Genomic DNA, 27,639 nt, shown 5'->3' with positions numbered 1-27,639 from the left:
AGTTATGGCAATTTAAGATGCAGCATCTTTTGACATAATTTCAAACTTGCAAAATATTATCAATTGATACCTAACACTATAATGCAACTGGAAATATATACAAAAACATTTTCAAATTGCTTTGAACACAAATAAGAGTGCGCAAGCTTATATTATATCAAGAATACTCGACTGCCTTTTCAGTCACTACAGACAATTAGCTGAAATCTCTCCTGAATGCTAAACTCCCATAGGTCTCACTTTACCTCAAACTACTGCTAAGCAGCAACCTCGATTGTCTCGTCGAGATCTCACTCTTGATTCTGTGAGTTTTTGTTAAATATAGCCTGTCCACAGCTACGAAAAGTAATTCACCTAACAACCACGATGACGATAATGGCTACAATATCTCCACCTTGAGAGCAACAATCTAGGTGCTTTGAGACCTGTAATTAATCAGCTTTCTCCCATTCCTCTTCTCCCCTTCAAACGTTTTTCCTTTTCTTCCACATGCTTTCATCTCAACAACCTGTTTGTATCCATATGCTGGGGTGGGGTGGGTTGGGAGAGTTGTCTTTAAGGTTATCTATTAGCAATCTTTACAGTGGCCAATAGTGTGCAAATTTGATTTAGTACTTACACGTTTCTCTGTCTCACAATTTGCAGCCGGGGGAAAAAGAAAAAAGGCGGATGTTTGCGTGGGAAATGAATGAATGTTCAACGAACAATTGCCCCAAGCCATCGGGAGAGAGTGAGATGATATTACTGAATTCTCTAAAAATAAACTGCTTGGCCAACGATTGCTGCTTGAAGTGTATTCCCTCAAGCAGCAAATATCATTCCCATCCACCCCCTCCCTTTATAGTTACGAGGCTTGACTGCTCACACTATAAGGTTAAAATGCTGAGCATGAAGTGGCTGCAGTCTCTGCAGCATACATGTATTCATTCCCATTGTGTAACGCTAAGCATGAAAAGCGTCATGATCCTATGCGAGGTTCAATCACGACATTCTGAGATGCTAAATTGATATGATACACTCGTGCTAATAAAGAATGGCTGATCTATATTGATTCATGCCAAAGCGAAGCACATAGCAAACGAAAATGTCGCAACACGACTTGACGTGCACATTGAAATGGCAAAACCCCAAAAATTAACAAGAAATAAAACAAACCAAAGCAAAATATCATACACGATATCACCACAACCATTCATTTCTCTTTGTAAAACAAGAAGCTGACTTTGAATATTATATATAAATATAGAATTTAAGTCTGATATTTTCTTAACAAGACAGGTGGGATGGGTTCATCTGCAAAAGTACTAACATCATTAAATATTGTAAATACTTTCATGGCAGAATTTTATATTTGGCCAATGTGGGAGTGTTAGCACTATGGAGACCAGACTGAACATGACGACAATGATACAATGACAGCACAAAGACGCCATAAAAAACTTGAGCGTGCCAACGTCTGAACTGGTACGTCCATCAATCAATGACAGCCTATGAGCATCACATGACATTTCCTGGCCAACAAACTGTGAAGACCATTACTGTGACAAACACAACCCGGCCATCGTCTTTGTTTTCAGGAAGGAGCCCGCCGCTAAGTAACGAGAGATTAGACATTAATATTTGCACTACCTGCTCCACGGCATCGATTGTCATAACACTAGCTAATATTGATCAGTGTTAAGTTCTTTTAAGACAATGTGAGGCTTTGGATACTTCAGTGTTTCAAAACACACCATGTTTTGACTCTTAAACTTGAGATGATGATATTCTGCACACTTCTTCACACTTATTCAGTCAAAATAAAAATTGTTCCAATGGCTAAAACAACTCTATTTGATAGACCCACACTAATAGCAAACGAAGGAAAGTTGCAGACTCTTCACCATAATTTCCTTCATATCTCGTGCATTTTCCCCCTTTTTTTAAGTAAAACTTTATTTATTTTCATTTCTGAATCATGTGACAAAGACACAGAGGGTTCCAAAGATATACAATTGTACGCATTAAAGTCACTTTAAGAATTTAATTCTAAATTGATTACGGAAAAGAATTCTATTTCTTTCTGCAAGTAAACATTTACATTAAAATCACTTTCAGAATTGAATTCTAAACTGATTATCAACAAAATTCACCTTTTCATGCTGTAAGTCAACAGCTGCAATAAAACCACTTTCAGAATTAAATCAAAACTGATTATGACTCTTTTTTTTTTCAAGATGCAAGTCAACAATTAGATTTAAAGTAATTCTAGTCTACCAAAATTTATTTACAAAGGTACTTAATCTTCATTTCTTGATGCATGAGAACTAGTGAAATGGTATATTCTGATAGGTATGACTGAAGTGTTAGCATATAAAAACAGGAATGGGGGCAGTGACATCAATGTCTGAACACCAGGCTGGGAAAGTCAGGACTCCAGACATTACATTCATATCTTGCATAGATCGCCACTGGGCCAACATCAAAAGGATCAGTGACTGTCTACTCAACGTCAAGTCTACCTACAATGTATCAAGTTTGGCATCCAATGCATAACCAGGTGTGTTCTTTAGCTTTATTTACTCAACGTCTCTAAATCTTTCTCAAGATTTATGGCCAAGGGATTGGATTGTACAGCATGCATCTCACAATAAACCAAATTCACCCACTCCCCTTGCATTTAATCAAGGTGGTATAATCTCTACAGCACTTCAAAAGACCAGTGTACGAACATACTCAAATTGTAGGCATGCCTTTCAGACAATGGTTCTTCTTAACAGCCTGAAAAGCTTGCCCAAGGTTTACCTAACATAGCAACAAGTGATGTATGCAAACTGGATTTCATGTATTGACAAGAGTTTTGAGGTACATGTACAGGTTGATAGAATTGTAGCTCATTATTAGGTCAGGATGGAAGAAACATCCTTAGATGAATTTGAATATGTTTGCAACCCAGTCTATTGCACAAATGTAATACACAGACTTAAAAGGGGGGTACTCAAAATTCCACGCATCGCTGCCAGATAAGAGACGTGAAACTATCAAGGGTCTGCAGTCACCAGACTAGCTTCAGCATGCAGGGGGAGTTGAGCGGCGGGTCAGCTGTATTTCTGTCGGAGTGACTCAAAGAATGGCTTCCTTGGAGGGGCAGCCACTGCCCTCAGTAATGCCCCATCCAAGTGGCCAGGAGGGACAAGGGATGCACGAATACCAATTCCCTCTCCTGGATTCTCAACTTTGAGGTATAACAACATTTTCCCATCGAGGACAGGCTGATTTTGCTGTAACTCGCATTTCCCACCAACATCTGCCCAGGTATACTCTGGACTTGTCTTAGATGGTTTAAAAGATTTCAAACTCTGTGATATTCCCCTCGTTTTTTGCACGAATTTTTCCCATAACAGACCACTGAGATGTACACTGTACATATAAACACGACACATACACAGACGTATTGATGGAGTATCAGTGCACATGGTGGTCTGAAATGCACCTTTCCGTATCTGCACCACGCCCCCTTCAAAGTTATATGGCTGATGTAACATGTGCATAATAAATGTGAGATAAGGAACTGCATTAATTCTAGAGATGCCTCAAATAAAAGCATGTAATTGCAGAAATCGTACCAGTCAGTTGAGGTCCAAATAAAGTTTCAAAATTTACTTTAGAATTTAAGAGGGGTATGATGTTTTAATTGTCCTTGCACTTTCTAGTCTTGTCAAATAAAGCAGAGGGTAACTCAACTGCTGTACTACAGTAAAAGTCATCTGATATATCAAATCTCAAATATGAGATGGTTGCTATGGCAACTTATGATTCTTCTCTCCCCACCCCACCCCAACCAGGTGATGACTCAGTTTCTGAAAAAGGAAAACCTTACTGGATCACAGCTCCCGCACTTTACCATGCAGAGACTAAACATATGACTCACAGATTAAGAGGTATACAAATCAGAATATTATAACAGGAAACTTCATGGCTGAATTGCACAGACACGAGAACCCTCCGAAATTTGATCCACTGTCATTAAGACATCAAGTGTCGTCCGCTGCTGTTGGTGACATCTTTTTCTCTCTCCGTCAACGAGCCAAATTTTTCCCGAAAATGAAACTTTTTTAAACCAAACTGCCTCGCATCCTCGCTCACTCAGAAGCTGATGAAGCTTATCACATTACACTCTGGTATTAGATGTCAAGCTTTCTCTTCTGTCCCCACACTGTTTTCTCCCCTTGGTTGCGGCCGGAAAGCCCATAAAATCCCCCCTTTCCTGTCGCTGATGTGGCTCCTGAGACAAGATATCATAATTGCTTGCTGTCACGTTGGATCATATCCTTCCTATGCACCTAGCATAAGTTTGGGAATATGCCACGATACCTATCAGGAGTATGTAATATAGAATCTTAATATATCTGGTCAGGGATACGATGGATATATGGCTACAGTAGCTACTCTATTTCAGGTGGGTCCTAGCCAACCTAGGCAGGTCTCTTTTGACTTGAAGATCATGATCTGTAGCGGGATGCAACAGGAAATATGTGTAGTCTAGCCTGACCAGATGCCATGCATGAAAACGGCATCTCATTGCTACATAATACTGAAGTGAGGACTGGAACGAAAACAACTGAAATACGGAGGGAAACAAAAAGAGAGAATATCTCACCTTCCCATGGTGCGCTGCATTTTGTGCAAACAGGGCTACCATGGCTGTGAGGAATAATGTGGTGTAAATGTAGCATTATGTACATTGTAGCTTATATCTGATACCTGAGCAGGGCAATTTGTATTCTTTATTGCCCAATTTTGATCATCAACATTATTGACCAATCAATAATTTTGTTATTGCCCACTTGGTTTCCATCCTGGTACAGCAGAACAGTCAACTCTGCCAAAAACATTATACCAAGTGTAATTTGTGAACCACTGACATAACTTATTAAAATCAGTGATGTTTATAATAGATGTCTTGCTATGTCCACTGTACCATGCACATCTTAGGGGAAAAAAAAAAGAAAATAATGATCACTCATTTCCCTGCCAGATTCTAAACACTTCAGCGAGGGCAAACATGTATGTTTGAATGAGACTGTCTACATCTTCCATGTGAATGTACATTGGTATCCATTAAAGACCAATCAATGATTAACCTCACATTGTCATATTCTTAAATGCATGGGTAGAAATGAATCCCCCCCCCCCCCCCTGCAAGAGATCACATTGGGAGCCATGATTGGACAAAGGGGGAAGGAATACTGTTGTACGTAATGGTGAATACATCATTATGCATTTAAAAATTTGATACAAATAACTCTTATTTATCATGACGTCTCTTACAACAAACAAATATTTGACTTGATCCTAAAGTGTTAAACTGCATTCAAAAAGGAATATTGGCTTTGTGTCATCAAAAAAAAAAAAGTAACAAATTTGTTCAGCAGAAATGTGCTGCTACACTTCCTGGAAGAGGAAAAGGAACAATGTTAATACATATTGCAGGGAAATAATTCCTTAAAATCTGCAACAGAAAAAAAAAATCCTTCTTCCGTGTCAGAAATAGGAATAGCTTAAAATAGAAGTTGACTGTGTGAGGAAACATTTGTTGCTTACCTCACACTCATCTGATTTTAGAGGAAAAAAGGAGAAAACTTGAAGTGTGGGTGTTTCTTACTTGTGCTGCTATTTTAACTGCAATTACCCTGTCATAGTATCAGTACCAAGGCAACGATACACTCCAGGCTATTTCTTTCCCAACAATTAAGGCCTTTTTGTCTGAATGGAATCAACCCACGTGCAATCTCATATCAAACAAACAATTTATGCGTATGGCCATTCCCCGATGTCCCAGTGCAAATATGGACTTGAGCCTTGAGCCTGATGAAGTGCCACGAGCGGTAGTGATGGTGGTGGTGGTACGGGAAGGAGGGGCGCTGTCAACACCACTATTTGCAATCTCTGGCCAAACAGGCAGCTTTTGAGGGCGGCAATCAAGTGCGTGAAAGCTGGGATCTCGCTATATATTAATACCAGACAATAGATCCATCAACTACACAGCACCTTTGAGACATAGCCAGTAATTGGTGCAGATGGGGGAATGGATGGGGAAGCTGTATGCAAGGGAGGGGGCGGGGAGAACTGAGAGGGAAGAGTGGGAGAGGTAGGAGATACTAGAAAAATGGGGTGGGGGTGGGGGACTCTGAGGAAGGGATCAGATGGTTAACCTGGGTGGCTGGATCTGGACTGAAATGGTAACAGATTAGTTACGTTCAGACGACAAGCCTTAACCTCGAGGTTAGAGCTTGTAGTTAGGGACCGTGAAGACGCACTCGTAGTTAGCTAACCTCGAGGTTTACTCAGTGTTAAGAGCCACAAGAAATCTTATGGTTAGTGCTCTAACCACAAGCCGCAGGGGTCCTCACTCGTAGTTAAGCACCGTGTGGACACAAAAATCAACGCACTCAAAGGGGCAGGAATTTGACCTCGAGGTTTCGTAACCTCGAGGTTAAGATTCGTTTTGTCCACACGTCGTAGTTAGGGGGCAAGAGCTTAACCTCGAGGTTTCCTAACCTCGAAGTTAGGGTTTGTCGTCTGAACATAACTATTGTGAAACAGAGTGTGAGAGAAACCACAAGCCATATGGTAAAATCATGCTGTAAATATATTCCTTACTATTGACCCTTCTAATACTATCAGTTTCAGCACAAGGCGGAAACTTGGGAGGCCAGACACTGTCCCCCTAACAACATCTCCTGCACATGTCTGCATGCTCTCTCCCCCTTACTCCCTCCCTCTCTCTCTCTCTCCTTTGCGCACTCTTCGCGCCACCCTCGGTTTCTCTTCCCGTTTCCCCTCAACCCCTTATCATCCTCGCTCCCTTTCCTCGGCTGCGGCGGATGACGCATTTCAGACGGGGGTGCATCCTATTGACTCAATCGCCGTGACGAAATCATGACATCACGACTGATGTAGGCGTCATGCCACCTGACCGACGGGAAGAATTGCTGCAGACATGGTGAAAGCGGCTGTGATGGCCTCAAAGTTATAGACAGAAAGAAAGACAGACAAACACATGCATACATACTCTCTTCCTTCACTCCCAATCCCATCACAAACAGATTCAGAGAAAAAAAGTAAAAGACCCCCAAAAGGATTCTCGTCTAAAAAGTTAAAATCTGCTGGTTAAATTGAATTTTCTTTGGCACGGAAAGGGAGACTACGTTGAATGCTATGGCATTAATATCATATCGTCTTTCTTCCCATGTGGAACTTGGTGGATGGGGAAGGGAAGTTGGGGGGGGGGGGGGGAGGGAGGGGTGTGCACGGGCACAAAGAATGCCAGCAATTGTCAGAATGGGATTATTAATCCAGCTGGAAAATGGATGGAAAAGGTCACAAATTTCATTCTGCTGTTGATCACATCCCTGACGTCACTTGAACGGGTAAAGAATTTCTTCTCCTCGCGGGAAATTCTGCTCTGCAATGACATAAGCACTTGAAAACCCTCATATGCCGCAATACACAGCAAAGTTTTACAATGCAACACGTAAATTGTATGCTCTTAAGAAGGAAAATTCTTTTGATTCTGTAGTTCAGTGGTGTCTACATCATTTTGGTGACACTCACTACCTAAATTTTCGGTGATTTGAGAAGCTACGGAGCACAAATACTACAAAGAACCTCCCTGAAACGATGGCAATGCAGATAAAGACAAATAAACTGTAAACTAGTAGGCCCTATAATCTGTACCACGATATTACTGACTTTGATAAAAATACAGTAGAAGCAGATGAATCAAATCATACAGGTTTTCTGAAGATTGGACAGAAAGTGAAAAGGGGATGGAATATCAATTTCCCGTGTATTCATCAAATAAAAATATCATTGTAATTTGCATATAATGCAAATTAGGGGCAATGATGTCAGCATCTCACATCTCTCAATTGCTTTGTACACATAAATATAATATAAACACATACAAATTTTAAAAATCATAAGTATTAAACAAAAATAATTTGAAAAAATGTTGCGGGGTCAATAATTAGGCAACTACAACACCTCCCCATCTCAAAGTTGCTGTAGGTTACCACACAGCTACAAAGCTATGATGTGAGGGGCCTACTTATTATACTCTTAATTTTGATTTTATGTAAAAATAGGAAATTCATGAAGATTTATGTAAGGCCTACAGGTAAAAGGTAAACTTCTGAGGTAATGTCATTGTCACTTCCTTCAATTTGCATCCACTGCTCACTGTTCCTAAAAAAAAAAAAAAAATGTGACTTTTGATTGCGATAAACATCTTCCATTTTTTGTCTCATTTCACATTATCTATAAAAGTCACCTTGTAACTGCTGAAGAGTTTAACTTTAAATCCACAAGTTTCGGTGAAGTAAACAAGAAAGGCAGCAGGAAAATACATAATTAGGCTAAAAACATGATAAGGCAATCACCAATGAAACAAAAATGTGTGATGTATGAATGCAGTCGTAAAAGATAAGAAATTGCCACTGTCATACAGATGTGTACTATTTAAAGTGATCCAGACATATATCATTTTCTTTTTTTACTAATACTGTCAATGCATAAAAAACTTTTCATGGGCTATAAAAACTAGGATAGATGGAGCAAACTATCACTGTACAATGTAAGCTTCATGCAATAAATGTGGTCATCCAGTCATTAATCTCTCTCCCACTTCCAAGAAAAAGGAACTCTTCTGCTCATATTGTGTGGGCGATATTCTGGTGGCGGGTCACTGACACGGTCTGAAGGGGGCAATATATACAAACTGTGGGTCGGGTTGTAGTGGAAAATGGAAAATTTTAATAACAATCTGCGTACAGCTGAGCTGGTGGTGACAAAAGCTTCACTTTCAACCTACATATTTCCTCACACAAAAAAACAACAACCCAAAAATGTAACACGCTGATACCATTCCCCATCAAACTGACCTCAATGACACTTTTTCTCCACTAACAGGTTAATTCAGATACTTTCTCTGCTTTTTGGTTCATAATGCAAACATATAGACTGTACCTTCAATAGCACTCTATATCAATATTTTTGTCTGCACTAGAAGTCTATAAAAGAAGGATTTGACATAAAGCGATACAGTGTAATATTTGAGAAGTGATTGAGAAAGATGGCCACATGGAATCCTGGCAGTTTCTGCAGGGTTTTTTTTTTTTTCAATCTTTATTCTTGCAATTTCTGTCCACCGCATAAAACAGAGAATTGATAAAATGCAATCTTTAATATCACAAACCCAGACACTGAAGAAGAAATCCTTCCAGAAAACAAATAAACTTCAAGAGAAAGAGAAAAATATTCCCTACAGGATGATACAAAAATGACAAAAGTCAGATAAAAAATAAAGAAGATATGGCATTTTTATATCTCACATTTATTCAGAAAACATTTCCTGACCAGTCCTTATGAATGTTCAAATGAGTGTTACGTCAAACCCTCACAATTTTAAATGTTTGTTTATATAAAATTTGGAAAAATTATTATTCTTCACTAATACAAGTAAAAGCATGTTCCCATACCAAGATATATCAGAGTTAACATTTGTTCTTTTTTATTTTGGGTGGTTTTACGACAAGTTTTATATTTATACAGCTGAAATATGAGATTTTTGTCATTTCTGTTTATGAAATGAGTATAGAAATTGTGAGAGCATGACATCATCAACTTTCTGATTTGAATATTCATAAGGACTGGTGAAGAAATGTTTTCTGAAAAAATGTGAAATTTCAAAATGTCATATCTTCCTTATTTCTTATCCGATTTCTGTCATTTTTTATCACTCTGTAGGGAAAATTTTTCTTTTAAAGTTTATTTATTTCTGGGGTGGATTTCCTCTAAGGGCTTATTTCTCTTTCCACGCTGTTTCTAATTATATCTACTATATAATTCAGACATGTGATAAACCAAATCTGAACTGCCCCACCCCAATCAATGCAGTCATTCATGGATTTACAAGGGGGGGGGGGGGGATAGAAAAGGACGGGAATTCTGTCTGTTTAGTCCATTTATAGCATATTGTCACATGAAAAAAATCCTAGATGTTATATATAAAATATGGAAAGGGAGAAGGGAAGAGAGAGAAAGAGAGAGAGCAAGAGGCAAAAAAAAAAAGAAAGAAAGAAGGGAATATGGTTTAGGAGAAAGCAATCTTTTACCGATGGGCTACCTTGTACATGTATAGTCTCCTTGAGCACAGCTTTAATGCTACAGGATAGTGCAGTCTCTTACACAAGCCATTCATTAACTCTTGTGCACTGTACGCATATCTCCTGCTCTACTTGTGCTCTCCAGGCACGCATCCCATTGCGCCCTGGAAAAAACGGAAGTCCTCGCAGACTCCGTGGGTACTGCAGAGAAGGGATACACGGGATGGAAAATGAACTGCCAACCAGAATAAAAAAAACAACAAAACCCACAAATGAAACAAAACAAAAACAAGCAACTGCTCTCCCTTTCATACTAATGTGAACGTCAATTAAGCGCTCTCCCGAAATGAAATGAGGAATGAGAGGGAGAATTGGTAAAGATGTGCTCCGGTATCATTTTCTCCTCTTTTTGCTCCGAAATCTCGCCAGCATACACCGACTGGCGCACGCCAGGATAAACTTGTACAGCATATGGGAGACCATGATTTCTGGAAGGAAACCTACGTGAGGGGATTACTCGGGGCAACGGGGAAATGCAAATATGCGAGAGGACTGCCCGATGTGCAATACGACGGGGAAATGGAATTTTGATGAGAACTGATGACTGGAGAAAGAATGGGTACATTTTCATATCGCCCCCACAAAGAAGACTCCTGTGACCAGGACAAATCAAAATTGAAAAGGCACCATGATAAAAAACAAAATCAAAATAAAATTTGAAGATAAAATTGCAAAATTAGACTTCAGCCGGATAATCCTCAACAGCAAAATAGGACAGGAGCCAAATGAATTGGCACAACCATCAAACATTGCACTTTTTCTGTCCACTTAAGCCGATTATAGTTTCCCTGTCTTCTTTCATACAAACATGGGTATCTACATATACTTATTGTTATTAAAGGAAATATGCCAACAAAAATATTATACACAAGATATGCTCTGACTTCAAATCTCAGTTGATTATTCCTGCCTTGCAAACATCCATATGAAGACTTTATGTTGCTTTTGCGCAGGCAAAATTGCTTGAGTTGCCAGGGAACTTTGAATGACGGTGATGATGAAGGTTAAAGGCCCTAATCATTGACTTTATCATTACACCTGTTATCACAATCGTCATCCCTGTCGCTATTGCCACTGCTAGAAGTACTGGCAGTGACAACAATAGCAGACACATACAACTTTGAAGAGAAGATTATTGCTATGATCACCATCACTCACTCTAACTACATTGCTTACAAAAGATGTATTGTCAAAACTTGATGGAAATAGAAAGACCGACTGCCCTCATGCTCAATGAATAATCCAAGTGATCAAAAAAACATTTATGCATCAATTTAGTGGTAAAAAGAAAGTGAGCAGTGACCCCATCCCATCCCACAATGACTTTCAATGTGTACACCCTCTCATCGTCGCTGGGGCAACAAGACCTCGTATCTACGAAATGTCAAATGTTCAGGAGAGCCAAAATACATGGCGGCCAAAGCACTATAGCAAATAGTCTAACCTTTCCTTGGACATGCCATAGTGGCTTCATTTTTGGGGTAAGACAGTTAAGATTTGGACAGGACATCACTTAACCGATTATTTGATCATTAATCAAAAAAAGTCATTTTCACCAAAATTTCAAATACAAGGTCATGTCACCCTAGCGACGTTATGTTCTTCAAAAATGAAAAGCTGGTGCCTCCCAGAGAATCAAATTTTGCGGCTTACCTTCGTCGTCAGCTTTCAGACTATTCTGCCTCTTCTTCCGGTTTCCGCCCCGCGAGTTGGTGCCGTTTTCTGACGTCCTGCCCATGCCGCCGTGCGAGTTCAGGCCGCGGGGCGAGGACTGCGGACTGCTGGAGTGACTGCTCTGGCCCGCCCCCTCCTTCTGCTGCTGTCGCTGCTCCCGCTCGCGCTCTCGCAGCTTCTTCTGCAGCTTTTCGCGTTGCTTGTCCGCCCGCTCGTCGCGAGACCGAGACCTTGGAAGAACGGGCCTGTGCGCAGTTTCTGGTGGTTCACATGTTCAAGCCATGCATTGGAAAGAAGGAAAAGAACATGATTTATGTCAATTTGCAAGTTTAAGATATGAAAATTCTATTGCAATTTGACTTTGCTGACCCCAAAATATCTCCAAATGAAAGAATTATGGATTTACAGTGTATGACGGATTGGTTTTCTTAGTTTCGTTTATCTTCCAGTTGTTTTTGTTTTGTTCTGTTTTGTTTTTTGCTTTTCCCTGTTTTAGGCATGACTTACAAACAGAAAATGTTCCTATCATAGTTCCTTCAAATTCATTGAGTCTAGATTGATGTCAAGCTAACAACCACTGGCAAATTCTTTTTATATGGCTAAATTCTGTTACCGACATTTGTACTGCAAAATTATAACAAATTTCAACAATTTCATTTTTGCTTACAAATGTTATATGTCTGTACTTTCAGGGACACAAGCATAATTCAGATATTTGACCAGTATCACTTCTGACAGCAAAGTAAGCACTTAATTTACAATCATCTCACAATATTACTCTCCCTTCAGCTGCAACTCTCATGATTATCATTCTACTCCTTATGCTCATTATCATTATGTCATCACTAAAATACTGATGAATAATGAAGACTGTATTCCCGGTCTCTTAAAACTAATTCCCGTTGCGCATTTTGCCATGCCATTGAGTGTCTTTTCAAAAAATGTCATACCTGACAGAAAACCCAGCACTGCGTATTAAGTAAGAACAATACCGGCAGCTTTGCCGCAAAGTGCATGAATACTCTCGATCTGTCACGAGTTCCTGAGGAATCAAACAAAAGTTTACTCTTGAGGAAAAAGGGCAAACTGTGTTCACTGCAATAAATACATTGCCACAGAGCTAGAAAAGTTCTCTGGCCATGTGTCGCTCTGTCCTCCAGCCTACCCAGGGCTAGGGGTGAGTCATGCCGAAAACCACAGACCAGTTGGCAGAAACTCACTCCTCAATATCAGCACTGGAACAAACGTACCTATCGTAGTTTGTCTATTTCCGTGGTACATATGTACGCATGCAAAAATTCCCAAATGACCAACAGCCTCTGAGTAATGCTTCTGTAATATGACATAATTTGTTGCATCACGTATCCCGCGATGCAATGCCAAAATTCTGAGAGATTTCATGCAGGCTCTGGCACATAGCGGCCAATGACAGTTTTTGGAAGCTACCTCTCAAATTCTGTGTAGAACAGTGGATGACACATGCTAACATTATACAATGGATTGTGTGAGTAAGCGAAGATGAAAAAAAAAAATAGACAGGATTCAAAGGAACATACAATCTGCAGATTTTACAAGTTTGATGCCATCAATATTATACACAGTGTCTGGAGCTACAATTGCTGGAGCTACAAACACAATCTCACTACCAAAATTCAATCATCTGTTCCTTGTGTTATTATCAACTTTTTCTGAAAATTCAAAATCAAAATCCATTCATAACTTTGGGAATTATTTTGCACACAGACAGACAGACAGACAGACAGACAGACAAGCAAACAGAAAAACAAACCAATGCCGGCAAAAACACAACCTCCTTGGCAGAGGTAAAATTCCAAACATTTTTCAGATCATCACATACAATGTAGGCCTACACATGTATGTTTCTTCTAGCCATGTCCATGTAGGCCTATAGGATGCTTGCTGGTGCCCTTACAAATATGTAGCTTATGTTTCCATGAAAACGATTACAGCATCTAATTTCCCTATCTGGCATCCCATCACTCCCTCACAAGAACGGTTTCTCGAAATATTGGATGGGTGTAAAAGTTCTCTTTTGCAAAGGTCGTAAAGTTCATTAACCGATCATGTTCGATTACGTGTTCGATTAAGTCAGCTCAATGTTCACTATAATGACACGAGTGGAGTCTCTAGATGAATAAGGGACTGCCTTTCACAGTAAAGTTCTTCTAGTTCACTCACTTAAAATATGTAGAAGTCAAATAGAAGCTCTCAGCAAATACTTCTTTTTTCTTCCGTCATGAATAGCATGATCATAATGACTGTGAATGTAATTATGTCACTTCTTCATCAGCATCATAATGAAGCTTCTATAGTATTAACAAATTAGTGTTCCCTAGCACTTTACAATAACTCTTGGCATTTTACAATATCACAAAAGCATATCAGACCACTAACTTCTTTAAAAATAGCTATCATACATGCTTGATTTGTCCTCCATACCGGTTTGAGTATCGTTACTTCGTCCATTCATAGAATTCTACCATCACATTTTATTCATGGCCACCACTGAAGTACTTCCCACAGAAAAAGATCAATGTCCTGTCAAATCATTCCTACAAACTCTATCACAACAAAGTCCCGGCTACAAACACACAAACACAGACTTTAATAACAAGACGCACATAATATGTGCAAGGCCAACCTTTGAGGCATGATGAAATTCTCCGAAAGGGTGATATCACTACTTCTGAGAATAGGAATGGGTATGTTCTTCTGGGGATATGACACAGTCAAATCTGATAAGATGCAAGGCATCACAAGTTTGCATCTACTTGCCACTTTTGGAAAAAGCCATTCAAAGACTATTTCCATGTACAGTTTTTGATGCATTTGATTATTCTTTAATTTCCCGCATTGACTGATATGGTGGGTAATTCGAGAAATTGATACCGACTTGCTAGAAATGCATTGTCCCCCTCTCCCCCCCCCCCCCCCCCCCCCACCATAGCAGAAATGCACTGTACATTGCTTCAATTAAAGGTGGGAAACTGCTAACTTTGCTCCTTGGATTACACATACTTCTCAATCCATTGCTGAGGTTCTTGATGGCAAATTCCACTGGGCACAAAATAATATGGCATATGCCATCAATTTTAATCATTATTAACATATTTATGAAGATCTGCCCTTTCCCTCCCCCCGCCCCCCCCCCCCCAAAAAAAAAATCGTCCTTATTGCCTCCAGTGAACAATGCCTCCAACAGTCAGGATAGTAAATAAATAGACAAATAAATAGATGATTAAATAAATAAATAAATAAATAAATAAATAAATAAATAAATAAATAAATAAATAAATAAATAAATAAATAAATAAATAGATAAACAAATAAATAAATAAATACAAATAAATGAATGAATGAATACATAAATAAATAAATAAAGAATTGAATAAAATCTGATAACTCCACAGCCTTTGTGTCATGTACTTGTTGATAGTCAATATACTATCCCACTGCATTCATATCAGTTTGAAGGGGGGGGGGGATTTTGAAGCATTGAGATTGCTTTTAGACACCAAAGACCTGTCTGCTTTATCATCATGTCTGTCAGACTCGGCGCCATTCTTTTGGTTTGTTTGTTTGTTGTGTAACAAACCAGCACCTTTGACACAGATAACCTCTATCTCAAAACTCCACATTCATACCACTGCATCTCGCCTGCACACATACAAATGTAGGAGTTCATTCATGCATAGTGCATAATATGTGTGTTCAGGAAGCTAGAAGTTAGTGGAGCACACTCGAGTGATCATCAAAACCCCCCTAAAATCCCCCTTTTAAGATACATTTCATCCCAATGTTTATCCTAAGCAAAGCACAAATCCCCTGTCTGGCGGTAAGCAGATCAGGACATCGGCCTCGTCTTGCCCGTCTTCTCTTTGAGAGTGAAAATGTCACTGACCACATTTATAACTCTCTATCAGAGTCCCCCCCCCCCCCCCAGCACATCTGTACCCCTGCTACAACCCCACCCTCTCCATAAAATGGGTCAGATCGAAATACCATCTCTCTGTTCACAGGGAGTACGTGTAACAACCTGATGACCATTTACAAGTCAATTTTACAACATTTGCCAATACCAGCCCTGTCTCCTTGTGCACTGAGTATATTGCCGGCAGCTCATACTTCCGTAAATTTCATAAATTGCAAATCATCAATATGAAGAAGAAAAACCCTGCTACAAATTGAAGGGAAAAAAAAGGTCAGGCCACACTACCGTTCTATAGCACTATCATAATTTCCTTGCACTTTGTGCAATTTTGGGACAAGGGCGTCGTTATTGGGCCGGTTTTGTTTGTCAACAGTATTGGAAGCGGGGAGTAATTGGCAACGATGACGTCAAAAAAATGGATGATACCGCCTCCCTCACCCGATGGTAATGGCCAATATCTTTGGGTTGTGGAAGGAGGGGGAGGGAGTAGGGAAACGCACCACCGGAAATGTGTCTGCAGACGGGAGGCACACATTGCGCACGAAAGGCAGAAAAGCCTGGCACACACGGACGGAGTGATGTAGGCATGTCTCATTAGGGGGCCGAGGGGCTCTCTTAAGCACTGATACCAAAGTCTACTTTCTACATTTAGAAACATCACCTACGGTACTTGTTGCAGCGCAATTCAGATTAAAGGGCACGTTGTGAATATGCCAGTGTACGATGCAATCCTTCTTCACTGTTTGCATGTTATATAGATCTATATATGTCAATCAAGGATCTTTTGACATTTACAGTATTCATATAATGAAGCAAGCTTACTTCAACTTCAAACCCACGAATATTCTAGAGCATTTAATTCATAAATAGTATCGACTCCGCATACTTGAGTTTCCATGAAGAAACCTTAGTTGAATACAAAAAATTTGTATCATTCTCTTTCATATTTAAGAAATGATACATTTATAGAATTCATGCCGTCATCATTATCATTTCTTGATAGGGCTTCTATCAACTTAGTTTGTACTTGTTACTCGCTTGATTCTGCTCAAACTTTCCACTCAAACTTTTCTACGCTGACTGCAATGTTATTATACTGGATTGAATAACTACACGTACAGTATGCACTTCTGCATTTCTATTTGCTCCATCTCCCTTTCAATGTATATATGTGTAGAAGACTTTGGCAGTTATATCAAATCATATGCTTGGCATTTAAAGTACAAATGTGTGCACAATGAGTTAACTGCAGTAGACAGCAAGTAAACTAATAATCGGAAAGGTTTTAATCAGCAGTTTAAGAGATCTTGCCTGTCAAAGGCATTTCCTGGATGTTACATCATCACACAAATGGGACAGGAAGTGTGAGGATTCCATGCATCAAAGACAGGTCTACACTGTTGTGAAACGGTTTAAAACTGTGACAAACTCGCAAAGCACTGGCTTAAAGGTAAAAATCCATCTTTTCCACATTTCGATTCTTTCGTTAGAATGCTCCGTATCAAAATGGAGAAACAGAAAAGGCACAGACTAGTGAGCGATGACATACATTGTAAAGACTAGGCTCATCGAAATGTAAGACAAGTTTCATGTGTTCATGCAGGGAAAAAGAAAATATCATCTACATCTATCTCTCCCCTGTATGTATGTACAAATGTAAGTATGCATGCAGGCGTACAGAGGAATATATTTTCTAGCTTCTTATATTATTCGCCTTGTATATTGTCACTGCAACTTCACGCAAGATTTTATGTCACCAAGTTATCTCAAACAAGAAGTCACAACATCATGGCTTCTCACTGACTGTACATGCACTACATTTTCCTTCTTTTTTTCACAAATTTTTAAAGTCTACTGCTTTTCATGAAATGAACAGCTTGCAAAAATAACCTGGCATGAGATCATATCTGACAAGTTTCATATTAGATCAGGGTACTCTGCTACATGTACTTTTTATGTATTCATTCCTTTGAGAACACATCAGGTGATTTAGCTTGTCCATCCCACCCCCATGGCTAATGACAGTTGTGGCTGTGCATATCAAGGTCTCACTTAGTAAAGTACAATAGCACGCTGCGGAAGTCATAGAGATTGGGACACCTGACTTCAAGGGATTTTCCATTTTTGCTTCTCCTATATTCTATTCCATTATCTTGCATCACAATTCTAGCAGAAATACTGCAAAAAAACAACTTATTGGGATGTGGGCAATTTTAGGGGGAAAATGGCTGAATTTCATTTATTGTTAATGCGTTCCATAATGATTCTTGGCATGGCTTGCATTTAAGATGAGCCATCATTTTCATGGAGATTTTTTATCCTCTTTATCATTTTTATGGAGAAGGGTAATCATTAAATATAGCAACTACAGAATTGTACTGACTTTGCAATACATTATATTACAACAATCTTACAGTAAGAAACCATTTAGTTGTAAAATTATAGGTAGCTTTCACCATTTTGTAGTAGATAATTTGGGAAATAATTACAGCACTGCCTCATGAAATTTTGATCAGAAAAAGTGATTACTATTTCGTGGCAAAAAGAGAAAGCTCAAATTATCAAAACTTTACAATTAGTACAATTGTACATTCACAAAAAACAGTTCGGGGGGGGGGGGGGGGTGTTTCACAAAGCCGTTCTTAAAGTTAAGAAGGACTTAAGTGCGACTGGTAATCAGTTCTTGTGTGCTATACCTATTAGAATCTCAGCACGAGAACTGATCACCAGTCGCACTTAAAGTCCTTCTTAACTTAAGAACGGCTTTGTGAAACACCCCCCTGGATTGTTATCATCTAATATATAGTTTGTGTGACCATGTCATAGTTTCCCTTTTAAGTATCCTCTATCAATTCTACCCATGGATGTTAGCTATTTATTAGGGCTCAACAATGCATTTATGAGATGTACAGATCTGTCATTGTTACACCATATTCTATTTCAATTGTTAACAGAAAATAATGAGAGTACCTCCTATGCACAGAATTCAATAGATAAGTTCTTCTGCTATGGTCACAACAACCCAACCTAAAATCCTCTGCGACTGTCAGCTATAATAAGCATAATGGACAGAGGGGTAATCCACCCCAAGGGAGAATGAAGCACTAATCATGATTAGTTACAATTGGTTCACACGATGATTGTAATCTTACGCAAAGTTTTACACTTTGACGATTAACTTGTATAGTTTTAAACTATGACGCACAACAATTAGTCTTCACAATTAAACATTCCAGGAGAGCACCATGCACTCAATGATTTCACCAAGAACTGGAAGAAATAATACATGTAGCACTAGCGATAAACCTGATTATGTGTGGTGATCCAGCAGTAGACAACAGGCGCTAGAGGTTGATCCAGAAGTTATGAGGGGATGAGATTCGCTGAGAAGTCACACTAAGTTTTGCATTCATTGATTATTATGTCCACACAATGCTAAAGTAAGAGTGGGAATGCGTCATGGCTCATGGACAGAGTGTAAACCCTAAGAAATCTTGTGGTTCTAATCATCAACTGATCTTAATTGCTAACTTTCAAGAGGGTCTACAGAGTGCGATTAACTACGAGCTAATCATCAATGTTTAAAAATTCGAGCTAATCTTTAAAAACGTTCAATCTTTAAGAATTTTTAAGAATCTTTGCGAACGTTGGGCGAACCTAACTTCTAACTACGCACAGTGCCACGGCGTGGTCTCACTTTCACAATTAACAAAAAAAGAGGGGGAGGGGAGAGAGAGAGTAGACAGGGTCATGCTAAGGTCATTACACAATCAAGTCAAAGATCCCTGAAAACAGTTAGGTCACCATTAGGGTGCTACTAATCCTCACTGTTCTATATTTAGATGAACAGTTAAAAGGGGGGGGGGGGGGGGAGAAGGGAAGGTAGATAAGTTTTTGATAAGATTGTGAAAGATGCCACTCTTTCTATAAATTATCACAATTATTATTTATATTGTTGTTGACACTGAGGCTGTGACTGTTTACTAGGTAGAATAGAGTGCTATTAAAGCAGATGTCTTGATGCCATTAGGCATTACATCAAGTTAGTGCTAAATTGTAACAATGAATGGGATACTGTTACGTACCTCACTAGAGCTATAATAAAGAAAATTAAAGTTTTAAACTTACAATCTATTGAACTTGACCATTCATTTACATATTGTACGTGTCATACAGTATATTTCACGGGGGCTTTTACTTTCATGAATTTTGTGAGTTAAGCGGTATTCATGAATTCACCGATATAACATCAGCTCTGATTCCTACATACATGTAAATGTGACGTGCGGAAGTACAGTTGTACATGAAAAAGGTGTGTGACAATGCCGATACAGTTTAGTAGACAGAACTCTTGGCACTTCTATCATAAGTGAATGGATGCGCGAATTTAACCAGACATGAAACTGTTGCGAAGTCCTGATTCACCAAAAATTATTCTTGCTAAATAAATGGCGCATACAGTATATATGCCTAAAGTACATGTCGATAATAGTGAGACACTGAAGAGAAAATGTTAACTTTACGTCATTTTAAGTGACTATAGCTGTATTTAGCTGCAGAGGCCTTCCCTGAGATAAAAGCTTGTCAGGCAGAAATGGCCTTGTACAGCAGTGAGCTATTAAAGCTCTTTTCAGCACAGTTGACAAGGTGACTTGCAAAGAAAGGTCTCCTGCCTTTAAAGGAGGTATTGGGAGCTCTCTTTGGCACTTTTGATTGAAATTTCGATTGTATCTATTAGGAACTTGGCTCAAAAATTGCCAAGTGCGTTGGCAACAGATACTGGAACTGTTCCACGAAATTCTCGGGAGGGTAGAAGCACCCTGAAAATGTACTGCATATTTGTGTAAATGTTTAATGCACCATAATCACAAATAATCATATTTGCAATATCAGGTCGCAAAACACACAGTCACTGTATTCCATGTCTGAGGTTCAACCATGAAACAAACTGCAAGGTCTCACACAAGGTTTTGCAATTTGCCATGATACACGTCTATGCAACTCCACACAATCCAGAACGGGTACTAAACAGGACTGCCAACATCCACATATTAAAATCAGGGGGTTCCAAAATGCGATCAGGGAGTTTGTTGTATACATTGCCATTGAGATACGTCATTGGGATACACTTGTATATATCTCAATGGGCCCAAACGACTCTCAAATCAGGAAAGCCTCCGTACTCTCCTTTTAGGTTAAAATGAGGTAATTACTGTATGTTTCTAGGGAGCTTCCTGCAGAATCAGTGAAACTCTTGGGAGCTCTGCACTATAAACAAATCTAAGGCAGTCACCAATTGCAAATTTCTGACAGTTCATCTCAAAAAGCACCTTTTTTTTAAAATTCTTTCTTTTTACGTCCTTGGCTAACCCACATGGAGGATACAGGATAAAAATTGAGACAGAGCAGGGCTGGGGGGGGGGGGGGGGGGGGAAGGGGGAGGTACCAAATGTGAAGATGTTGGCCATGCACTCCAGGATACCAGTTATGTATCACCAATGCACTTCCAATGCACATGGATGTCTGCCCCATACAATGTAGAGTGAAATGGCCCAAATCGTGAATCACGCTGAGCAGAAATTGAATTTAGCATGTAACACACTTTAAATAAGATGTGATAACCAAGAGCATGCAATACTTTCAAAATGGCCAAACTGGAATGATGAATGACAGATGTTCTGCTTTCAGAGTTTAGAAGTCTGGTCTTTCTGTGAACTTTGTTTCACTCCCAAATAGAGAGCATGGAGGGGTTGACAATTTGGAGGGGTTGACAATTGTGCCGTACGTCCCCCCCCCCCAAAAAAAAAAGATTACAACGGGGCCCTCTGCAATGATAACTTTAAGAATAGTGAATCAATCCAAATACTATTTCAGGGTATGAAACTATAACTCACTGCCCACATCTTACAGAAAACCCCATTCAATTTGCTTCAGTGGTCAAAGAGAAATGAGAATCTTTGTAGAGCATGTCAGGAATCCCTTCCCTCCAAGTTCTGTCTATTGTGTTTACATATTAAAGAGATCGTATAGTTTCGGTTGAGACCTAATTTCAGGTTTCTAATATTTTTTGGTGAGATAATGAGAAACCTATTATGAAATATGAAAGAGCATGTAATTCTATGAGGAATTCAACATTCATTTGATGAAAATTGGTTTTGAAATGGCTGAGATATCCAAAAAAAGAGCGATTCTGATAAAGTGTGGGACCCACACTTTACACGATCGCTTTGTTTTACTTTGTTTTTGGATGTTTAAGTCATTCCAAACCCGATTTTCATCAAATAAACTTTGAATTCCTCTTAAAATGGCATGCTCTTACTACATCAAAAGTGTTTTCTTGGTATCTCGTAAAAAGTTAAAAGCCCAATTCTCATCTCAACCAATACTGTACCATCCCTTTAATACGCAGTTCCACGAGCATCCAAGTGCTAAACTGGGAAGAATCAAACTCATGACATGCTTTACAACAATCCACATTTCTCTATGACAGCTTAACCAAATTGAATGGGGTTTTCTGCACAATAGAGCTAAAATGTTATATCTTAAGACCCTGAAGTAACATTTAGACGGTTTAATCATATTGGGTGTTATCAATGGAAAAATCCGATTGTAATTTTTTTTGGGACATACTGTAGTATGAGTAGAAATCCTTGTAAACCAGTCATATTCTTCACACCATGGAAGAAAATCTTTGGGTAGGGACCAGGGAAAGAAATGATTAGCACCAACTTTCAATCACCATAATAAGCACTATTGTATCATCTGAATCAAAACTTTGTAAATTTCACCAATTTGGCCCACTGTGATCAACAACTTATTACTGTATGCATGTAAACACACAAACACATCCCCATTCTCTCAAATTTACCAACTGCTCGGAACTTGGGCAGCTTCAAGTGTTCATGTGCGTACATGTCTGCTTTGCAGATAACCCTTTGATTTTCTTGGGACACTCGGTTACCTTAACATGCATTACATCCATGGGATGAATATGGGAAAAGCTCAAATATGTGTTACGTGTAGGATTTCATAGTTGCATTCATGACATGTCCGAATATGAAATTGCCTGCAAGCAAGCCCAACACATTCATTATGCTGCCATTCACCAACTATGATGACCTGCTAAGTTTGTGTTTGCGATTCCATTCCGATACCTTCCATCCGAGAGCTGCTACAGGTTGTGACAGGAAAGACTAAGAGATGGAGACAGACTTTTATGCGACAGAAGAGCATGAAACCCACCTTGGCGGGGTGAAAGGTCACCGTTGGAGCCCTGATGTGTCTGATGTTGATGGTTGGAGTTACATGAACCGTGGAACCGCTGAATGTGCATGTTGGTGGGGTGAACACCACCTGTACCCATGAACACTGTGGGGACATGGTGGGGCATGTGGGCAGGGAGTCCTGTGGCATTAGGATAGCCTGGCATCATATGAGGGGGGTACACCCCTTGGTTACCAGGAGGGGGAGGCTGAAACATTGGTGGTTGGTACATCTGCTGGGGCACCGGCGCTGTGGCTGGTGCCTGGTTGTGGTTCTGGTAGACAGCCGCTGGGTTGATGGTCTCCCTGCCGTCCTGTACCGGTGGCTGCAGGGGCATGGACTGCATCGGCGCGGGCGCCTGGAGTGGGATGTTGTTCGCCATGGTGACAGGACCGTGTCCGGTCTTCACCATGTGGATGGGAGGAGGACTGGGGGAATTGCAAAGGAGTTGGACTAGCGTTGGACCTGCAAGAGCAGACAGAATTTCATGGCATAAGGCATGAGAGAGTTGTTGCATTCAAATATCATCTATTACATGTACATAATGTCAACACCCTACAAAAACAAAGAAAGCAACCAAAGATTATTCTCATTGCATTACACTTTGTCATTCTTCTTAAATATGGACTTTGCACTCATATCATTACCCAAACTAAATGTTTTCAACTTCTATCCTTCAAAATCATGAGTTTCAAAAACTTTTCAACTGCATTAAAAGGAGTGCACATGTGTATAAAGCAATGGCAAGAACTGCAAGCAAATCTTCTTGAACTCTGACATAGAACACAAGGTAGGAACTTCAAGGCCATATGAAAATAATCCATCAGGATGGCCATTCCCATTTAATTACAACCCCCCCCCCCAAAAAAAAAAAGTGACATGAAAACTAACAATGTTTCAGACTACACATCCTCATTACTCCGCAAATTCACAACATTAGCTCTGATGAGAAAATCACAAAGTTTCTGGAAGCACTGCTCATGCCCAGTTTATACCTACCTGCTCAGCACATGCTGGAGGAAGAGCACATTGTATACAGAAGTCATGTGACCAAATTCAATCTTTTTTTTTTTTTTGCTATGTGTTTTTCCATTGAATTACAAAACATCTTGTGCAACTCTGCATTCTGACAATTGCAAGTGTCATGCGATGTTTCAGTTGGAATTCGGAACAGTTGCTATGCAACTTTTATCCCATTCCAACTTAACAAGTCTTTGTGCGCATGGCAGATTGTTGTAAATGTGCTTCCCTGCGCACGGCAGAATGTTGTTAACCCTATGTACACTCCCACGCCCTGACGACAATCTGCCATGCGCAGGGAAGCGCTTTAACGACAATCTGCCATGCGCACGACAAAGTTTTCTAACTTGGCAAGTTTTCAAGACCATAATGCGAATAGTCAGGAGCAGTGAAATGTCACATTTATGTCAACCTGATAATGGCTTTGAAAAGTTTTGGGCTAGACATGTCGATGACAGAAATTTTGTCTCATGAGAATTATTTTCTCCAGGGCTCTTCTTAAATTACATCAGAAACATAACTTATTTTATTTTCCCCCTTAACAGAGGGGGTTGATGCATGTCGCACAAGTTACATTCACATATGTTGGTAAAAAATATGCTGGAGGCATGTACATGTATATTCCCTGTATATTTTGTGATCAAGCAAATTACACGTGATACTGTATAAGTGGAAATTTTCGCACACTCCACACAACCAGAAACTCGCGCAAAAAAAAAAAGCACACAAATACCTTTGCTTGCCATGTGCGCCAATGATATACTTTTGCTTGTCATGTGCGCCAATAATCAATGTCTTGATTCCTTTGAATTGAAAACATACAAAACTCATCTTATCCAGCTGGGCTATAAAAAAAAAAAATACACCTGAAAATATCCACTTACAGTACTTCAGACTTGGTCAGAAACAGCACAAGCTATGAAAATCAGCCTACAACATTTAAACATACTGGCACAAAAGTTAAACATGGGTCATTCTGAATAACTAGCCTCAACTTTCCTGATGATGGTATGTTTGATCTTAGTATCAGATTGACACTGCTGATTTGCAGAACTCTTTGACATGGCTGCTTTCACAAGGCAAACCCTCTTTTCACAATAAATTTTCTTAGCATTTATATGTATTTAACAGTGACAGATCAAATATTAAAGGCACTATTTACCATTTGCAGATGAAACACAAACCCAGCTTTAGTGCTTCAAAATACAATGTAATTCTAAAAGTGAGTTTGAGATAGAAATATACAATCAATGTCACATTGTTGAATATACAGAAAATGTGTCAAACAATAATTTTATTAAAACTGTTTCTAGAATAAACTGCCAACAGTTGTGGTTTATTAAAGAAAGAAGTAGTATCTAAAATTTTTTAAATTGTTTGTGCTAGGATGTTTTGTGATACAACTGACCTACATACAAACAGTGCATGCATGCATCAAATGTGATACCTCGAACATTTTTGAAAATGTTGCTTCCAATGGTTAACAGTGGCTTTCACATCTAAAAATAATACCTGATCTCAGTGACCAGAACTTGAGGCAGTTGTAAACTGATCCTTCTCAAGGTTGGCAAGCTGCCAATGATAAGATATCATTATAAAATGAAAGCCATAAAACTTAATTATGACTCTGATTTCTCTTTCTATGAGGCCCTTTTGTACTGTTTCAAAGTGTAACCTGTGGTATGCTAATTCTAAAAATATACTGATACATAATCAATATCATGTGTACACATACATGTATACTTGTGTTTATGAAGAATCTATGGAATGCTTTCCGGGAACTACTTCAATACAACAACAGGCAGCAACTGACAAAAAAAATTTGTGCCCATACTTCTCTGAAATGCAAAACTGCAAACTGAAACATTCCCGTTGTTTCATCGATTCAAGTGTTGCAATACGTGGAATTCTCTCCAGCGACATGTCAAGTACAGTGACGCACGAAAACCCAGCTGGCCTGGAGAAAACCACTGTCTGAAGTGTAGCACTCGCTGACAGGCATCCAACCAGGGAGGTGTTACAGAGATGGAGTGGCAACTCTTCGTAATTCATGCAAACACATGTTTGGGTTCAAGGCGTTACAATGGGATGTCTAGCATTCCACTACGCTTTGAAGTCACGCTCGGCACCGCTCTAGTTGCAAGACGAAGTTCAGAGACGAAGAACGCATTTCACCTTTCATTGAATTACAAGCTTTATTTCACTGCAAAATTTTAAATGAAATACACGAATTGATTCAGAATAGTTTAGTAAAGAATTCAATTTTACAAACATGTATTTCTAGTTTCTTCGTAATTCGCAAATCGAAATGAAATGAAAATTAGGCCCTCATAAAAACCTAATATTTTTCTATAATGCGCACATTTCCGCATGTTAATTTTCTATCTTTTAATAAGGGATATTTTGATCTTTCAAATAAAGTACTCCGCTTAAGCGTGTTCCAGCGTGTTTTTAAACTTTTTGCTGTTAAAATTGTGAGTTTTACACTGCATTTTAATTCGCTGCTCCAATTCAAGGTACACAAATTCATTGTTGCCATCACAGTGAAAGAGAGAGCGAATTGCAGTAGGAGCAAGTATTTCTAGATGTGAGAGCACTAGTCCCGATTATTGATGCTCTCTTTTGTCAAAGCACATGGGTAACACCTGTAGTTGAACGCATAACTTCTCGGCGGTGCCGCACATGACTTCAAAGGAGAGCAGTAGTTGTCTCTCCTTCTCTAGCACCTCCCTGATCCAACATTAGGGAGCTTTAGATTTTAGACACGCGGACGTTCAAAGGAAAAAAACATGTTCTGAGCTTGCGCAGTTGCGCGCGTAAAGTCAATCTATTTTTAGCTTGCATCGCCTGAGTTGTTTACTTCATGCACTGATTATATGGGGGCGCGATTTTATTTTTTACACGTTGCATCCCAGCGTAATCTAAAGCTACTTTTCCACACGACGCAGGGAGAGGAGAACGTCCAGCGCAAGCGTCGGCTCAAACGTCCGCGCGTCAAAATCTAAAGCTCCCTATTGTTAGCTGGAGCGCAGACCGTTTGGATCTCTATTGCTGTTGGAGAAGATGTTGTCATGCTGCTCTCCGTGATCAGCTAGAAAATTTCACTACATTCTGTGATGCTTGTGTGATGCTTGGAATTTAAAGGAATGGTGTAGTTTTGGTAGAGATGGGGGATTCAGAATCTAACTTTTTGCACGATAATTACAAAACCACTTCTGAAATATTAAAAAGCATACAATTCTATTCCCTGGAATTCAAAGTTTATTTTGATGACAATCAGTTTTGAAATGGCTGAGATATCCAAAAACAAAGTAAAACAATGCGATAAAGGTCAGGATTGCATGTTAAATTTTGAATATCTCAGCCATTTTAAAACCAAGTTTCATTACATAAACTTTGAATCCTCTTTAAGAGAATATGCTCTTTCATACTTCGTAAGAGATGGAAAGGGGGGAAACCTAGAGCCCTATCTCAACCGAAACTACATAATCCCTTAAAGTCCCTCTTGGCCTGAATCCCAAA

The 27,639-nt window shown here is 39.3% G+C and overlaps 1 protein-coding gene across 1 annotated transcript in view; it reads right to left on the bottom strand.

The window, feature by feature from the left end:
• Positions 1-27,639, bottom strand: part of LOC139741980 (uncharacterized) — a 136,842-nt gene that overhangs the window by 46,177 nt on the left and 63,026 nt on the right. The window contains exons 3-4 of the mRNA XM_071652545.1: positions 23,077-23,562; positions 11,862-12,140 (exon numbers count right to left, since the gene is read on the bottom strand). Of these exons, the coding sequence (XP_071508646.1) occupies positions 11,862-12,140; positions 23,077-23,562 (765 nt within the window). The remainder of the gene's footprint in view (positions 1-11,861; positions 12,141-23,076; positions 23,563-27,639) is intronic.

The sequence above is a fragment of the Diadema antillarum genome, unplaced genomic scaffold, assembly GCF_040938485.1.
Source record: "Diadema antillarum isolate AM-2024a unplaced genomic scaffold, OU_Dant_1.0 seq00000971_RagTag, whole genome shotgun sequence".
Classification (NCBI taxonomy): Eukaryota; Metazoa; Echinodermata; class Echinoidea; order Diadematoida; family Diadematidae; genus Diadema; species Diadema antillarum.
Note: the sequence above shows the minus strand (reverse complement) of the source record. Positions and strands in the feature narration are given on the sequence as shown.